Genomic DNA, 5,981 nt, shown 5'->3' on the forward strand with positions numbered 1-5,981 from the left:
GGGGGGGGGGGGGGGCTGTAGGCATGTATTTCCCGTTATCCATTTCTTTCAGACGAAAAACACACACAATACTTCATCCGCATATTTCCATGCCGCTGTTTATAATTGGAGGGTATCGCAAGCAACGACACAATATTGTTGGCGCTCACAACAGATTGCGTTGGCAAAATCCTCCTTAACAATGGGCCACAGAATGTAGGACTAAAGTAAAATGGATTTTGCAGCCCGTATATAATTAAAATGAGCCTATAACTTGTAACAAAAATGCTACAATAAACTCCTCCCCACCACCTGACTCGAGGGCACCGCTGGCCCCGAGCATGAGTATTGCGTACTGTATAAAGAATTCGTGTTTATTGCATATATTTAGGGTTCTGGGTCTATTGTATTTGGGATAAGATCCCTCCCCTCCACCCTTCCCTCCCTGTCACTATTCCCCGTGGGGCACTGGCTCGAGGACCGTCATCGAGGAGCACCAACGCAGACCTTCTTCGAGGACACATCATCCCTGGATGGAGCGTGAGAGTGGCTGCGGCCGAGGCAACGGAGAGCAGGGATGGCATAGACGGAAGGAGCAGCTGATCGAGACTCCCGTGGGATGATGCCCGCCAGTCTGCCACCATCGCCACAGAGATGCAGCCCCGGTGCAGTCCCGTCACACGGGTAGTAAAGAGGCTCGTGTGACAGCAGTGGAGCCCGCTCCCTCCGAAACCGTGGATGTGCCTGGGAGGAATTTTGACAGGCCTGCAGGCCGCCATGTTGACCGGCGCGCGCAGCCAGCTCGCGCGCCGGCGAAGCCAGCGCCGTGCCGCCTGCCACGGGGCCCTGGAACGCCCGGCAGCCCAGCAAAATATGAAGAGGACCAATGTCCTGGCATGCCGGACTGCCGACTAATGCCAGAGAGCGTAGCCCTCTCAGCTGAGCAGCCCCAGCCAATCAACGAGGCCTTGGAGGCCCACGAGGGCCAGAATGACCGGAAATTTCGCGACTTCGCGGCAGGGTAGCGTGCGAGATAGTGTGGTATTGCGAATTGTGTGAGAGTGTGAAACCTTTTGGATTATATAGAGTGTTGCGGAATCGTTGCGTGAGTATTGAGTGATTGAGTTTTCCCTTTTTGCTTTTGCGTTTTAAGAGATAGTAGATTCCTTTTTGGATTTAGCAAGCCGTCCCCACGTGGACCGGCCTTTTGCGTAGCTTTCTTTTTGAGTTTCAGCCTGGTTTTCAGCCAAACGCGTGCAATCAGTGGTATATTGCGTGCGTTCTAACTTAGTATCTTGCACCCTTTTTGGAAAACCATCGTGCCCTTTCCCTTCCCCGCCCGTTTTTGGATATTGTAACGCCCGAGGTATTTGTAAATAGCCATTATCGCGTTCGGGAACCTTCCTCCCTGAGACCCCTCACCTCTTCCCTGGCTAACCGTGTCTTTTCGAATTCTAGTAAATATTCGAGGACCTTCTGAGGTCACTCAACGGTGCTATGCCGTATAAGTAGCTGGCGCCCAAGTTATTGTGTTTGCGTATTATTTCTCGCCGGTAAGCCCTCCTGTCCCTCCTGCCCCTTTGCCAATACCATACCCATCCGTTCCCTGATTCCCCTCGCCCACTAACCAATTTAAAGATCCCTTCCGACACCACGTACTCCTGCGTGAGCCCCGCGTGTTATTGTCTAGTTTTGCGTGTTTAGAGCGATATAGTCTTCTAGAGTATTGGTTTCTGATTTCTTGTCTTTTCTATTTTTCTATGTATTTGCCTTCGTGTTATTAATTATATTCTTTTCTACCTTACCCCGTGTCCCCCTTTCTTTTTGCGTCCCCGTTCCCGCTTGTATTGCGATAGCTAGTTTGCGCGGACTCTGAGCTGTAATAATCCGCCCAGCACGTCACAAACTAATAATTTGAAGGCTTCGATATAAATTTATTATAATAACAGTAGTATAAGTTGAAGAGTTCTGGATATAGATTCCTGCACCGACATAATACCGACACTCCAGAGCCTTGGAAGGTGGGTGTTCGTACTAAGTTACCGTCGTGAGCTCTACGATTTCTGGAAGTGACCTCATCAGGACCCCTCGATTCCAAGAATTTTCGCTCGATTCCGGGAATTTTGCGTCACATTCCGGGAATTTTGCGCTCGATTCTAGGAATTACGCACGATCGAGAACCTTCTAGAACATTCTGGAAGCTTCGACGGTTCGTGTCCGTGCTAAGTCGGGAAGGATCGCTCCCAGAGCCGGCGGTCCTCTCGCGCGACGTTTTGAGACAGCCCCTTGCCCCCCACCCCGGAAAGCCTTCCAGAAGCTTCGACGGACCCGTGCACGTGCGTGCAGGTTTCGGACGTCAGCCCTCAGCCCGTTTGACCTCGAACGTTATCTCGCAGAATTGCGCAGCATCGCTGATGCAATCCTCCAGGAATTTTCCAGAACTTTTGTCCCTAACTTCATAGCGCAGGCTAGTGCGTAGCATCGGTAAATCAGAGAGAGAGAGAGACGAGCGGCATCCCCTTTGAGCTTATTCAATTTTTTGACTGGAAAAAGGTGTTTCCCCCACGAATATAGTGATAATTGGGAAAACGCTACTTAGATAAATTTGGCACTTCAGACTATCCTCCGGATAAAAAAATATTAGGAGTAATGAAGGACGAAAATAATAGTTGAATTTGTAGGGTTGCGTGCAAAATTATATTTTTTCAAAATTTTATGAGAAAAGCAAAGATAAGAAACGCGCGAAGGGAACCAAAGAATCTACATTAAAAATTTTTACTTTCGATGATTATATTCGAAAATTCAAAAGGGACATAACATCGTGATTATCGTAGGTCAATCCTTCGAGAACATTGTTAAACTATTTCAAGTCAACCTTTGGAGTGGGGGGAGGATATTGTCATGCTATAAGAAGTACCGTTTCGTGACATCTTCTGTCAGTAAATATTTGACAATCTTAGTTAGGCCTCAAATATTTCTGATAAAATGAGTAACTCTCAAACTTGTGTTGGGAATACTTCAGCTACACACGCCGCTCTGTATCACGAGGAAAAATCTTATGGGAAAGAGCATTGGACTTTGTGCTCGAACCCTGAAATGTACGAGCAATCTCAACGTTTTGATAAAATCTGTACGAAAATGTGTCCCGTGCGCCGTGCCGATGGCCTAAAACCGTTCGAAGGTATGGATACACCTGATCGTTTAGGTATGAGCGTCTCACTACCCGCTAAAACACCTGATAAAGAAAATGGGAAGCGGCAAAACGAGGATTGGAGTGACAATGTCCACAAACGACAAAAAGCAGACTTTAACAACGAAAAAGACAGCTTATTGTTTACGAAACCTGTGAGTTTGGATACCATGCCTGAGAAGTCTACTGCATCAGCATTACTATTGCTGATGATGCAAACGGTTTACAATTTGGATAATCGGAAGCGTATAGTCGTGGGTCTAGATATTTATAACGGATATCAGCCAACGCTACAAGTTATTAGTTGTGAGGGGGATTCCATCACACTTCTACCTTTGGATTGGCGACTTCTTCTTGAACACTTTGAGAATATCCTTAAACATTTTACAACTAATGTTACTGTACTAAAAAATAATAATGAATGGTTCAAAGTTCCTCTCGCAAATTGCAACATCGTAATATGCGAATTATATGGTGACCGTGCGATAAAGATAATATCGGGGAAAGACACTATTGTTTTCAGAAGACAATGCTTCGAAAGACTTTTAAAGCTCGAATCGTGTATATGTTCTGCTGTAACGCTCGCGGAAGATCATTATGTTACCGTAATTCGAACTCGTAATAGTTTTCTCAATGAGATTACAACGGCCTTTGAAACCGGAAAAATTTCGAATATCACGCCTAGTGCAGTGGTTGACCTTCTTGATTCACATTGTATATTCAATCACCTCTGTACAGAGTTAGTAACACTAGCAATACACGAGTTAGTAAATAGTGCACTCGCACGTTTAAATTGCACCTGATCCGAATGTAGACTTTAAATTACTGATTTCATTCCATTATCCTTGTTCTTTAAAATTTTTATGAAAGTGTTAAGTTTTTCAACGATAAGACAAATTCTTAATATCTTAAAATAAAAAAAACTGAAATATTTATTGTTCATAATTTTTTATTTATATGAATATTACATTTACCATAAACATATCGTACCCAAGTTAATCACCTCGTCTAATCCCAAACCTCCTCTTCCCTCTCTCTATCCTCCTCAGCTGCCACCACCACCACCTCCTCCGCCTCCTCAACCTCGGGCATCATACCCTGAGTGTATTGAAGTAATGTTTTTATAGAAATTTGTTTTAACTGAGTTGCTAATTAGACACCCTTACCTCTCGATAGATGTGAAATGGCACCTGGTGTACACGTAGCACCATTTGCCCGAAAGTATTTATGTAAAACCACCTTTGTACCTGGTTCCCCACCATCCCTTCGTCATCCATATTTTTGCAAATTTCCCGTAATATAATCGTTATTAATCTATCGTATATCCTAATTTCCTGATCCTCCGTTTCCTCAAATCCCTCTAGCACAACCTCGTTAACACGTTCATTACTTGGCGGCTTCATTCTGTAAAACTGATACTGTAGAACAAACACGGTCTACAGATCAATTCTTATGAGTAATTCGAGATCTATAGCGATAGTCCCCGTCTCCACGTACGTGTTTGCGGGCGTGATGACGTTCGGGTAAGGGTGTAGAGCTAAAGCTCATTCTGCTACAAGCTATCTGCGAGTGAGCGAGTGAGCAAGTGTCTTTGAAAATGGTGAAATCGCAAATTCTTGTAATTGTAAGTGTAGTTTCCAGTGTGTGCTAGGTAATGGTGATCGGAGAGTCTTAATTAATTTTTTCAATTTATTTTAGCTCAGAGGATATATTAATATCCAAAATATGATTAATTTGCGCGAGGCTCGACGACAGCGTCGTCAACTAAATTGCTGGACTGTTTTTGAGGAGGAAGATTGGGGAGGGGAAGACATCTTTTCCTAAAACTGGTACTGTAGAACAAACACGGTCTACAGATCAATTCTTATGAGTAATTCGAGATCTATAGCGATAGTTCCCGTCTCCACGTACGTGTTTGCGGGCGTGATAACGTTCGGGTAATGGTGCAGAGCTAAAGCTCATTCTGCTACAAGTTATCTGCGAGTGAAGGAGTGAGCAAGTGTCTTTGAAAATGGTGAAATCGCAAATTCTTGTAATTGTAAGTGTAGTTTCCAGTGTGTGCTAGGTAATGGTGATCGGAGAGTCTTAATTAATTTTTTCAATTTATTTTAGCTCAGAGGATATATTAATATCCAAAATATGATTAATTTGCGCGAGGCTCGACGACAGCGTCGTCAACTAAATGGCCGGACTGTTTTCGAGGAGGAAAATTGGGGAGGGGAAGACATCTTTTCAATAAGAGCCCTCCTCGGTCTTCCTCCTTATTGGAAAGAAGACGGCCGTTGGTGGTGGTAAGTTTCGAAAAATATGTGTATGTATATGATGAAGCGAAATACATGGTATATCTGGAAAAAATCTGATCTCTCTTGGAGAAGTAAATTGAAATCGTAGAGTGATCCAAATAAATTGTTTTCAGGGCTGAAATACCAGTTAAATTATTTGAAATCATCTTATTTTATGATATTGTATAAAGATATATATATAGAAGGAAATAGTGATGTGTAACGAGCTTCGTAAATCGATTATTGACTAAGTGCATGAGTAGCCCATTAATTTTTTAAAGTAGATTTCCTTCAAATGAAGCCTCGTAGAGAAGAAAATTCATTCTGCAGTCTCGATTTACCTTTCCAACAGACATCAGATCCTTTCCAGTTGTACCATGTATGTGGAGATTGGTAAATGTCAGATTTCTAACTCAGTATTTTTGCTTTTCAGGGAACTTAAAAATGAAGAAGTTCCATAATCCCACGGAAGGGCGTTTGTTGTACTCAAAATAGTGATTCAAAATAAAAATTTTTTTGCAATCCTAAAA

General features: G+C 43.4%; 1 protein-coding gene across 1 annotated transcript; it reads left to right on the forward strand.

Annotated features, from left to right (window-relative positions):
- The first annotated feature begins 2,524 nt into the window (after window positions 1-2,524).
- Window positions 2,525-4,974, forward strand: LOC112494439. Its single transcript, XM_025085618.1, has 2 exons — window positions 2,525-4,793; window positions 4,868-4,974. The coding sequence occupies exon 1, from the start codon at window positions 2,965-2,967 to the stop codon at window positions 3,970-3,972; it is 1,008 nt and encodes a 335-aa protein (XP_024941386.1). The 5' UTR covers window positions 2,525-2,964; the 3' UTR covers window positions 3,973-4,793; window positions 4,868-4,974.
- The last annotated feature ends 1,007 nt before the right edge of the window (window positions 4,975-5,981 follow it).

The sequence above is a fragment of the Cephus cinctus genome, unplaced genomic scaffold, assembly GCF_000341935.2.
Source record: "Cephus cinctus unplaced genomic scaffold, Ccin1 Ccin1_scaffold0036, whole genome shotgun sequence".
NCBI classification, from domain to species: Eukaryota; Metazoa; Arthropoda; class Insecta; order Hymenoptera; family Cephidae; genus Cephus; species Cephus cinctus.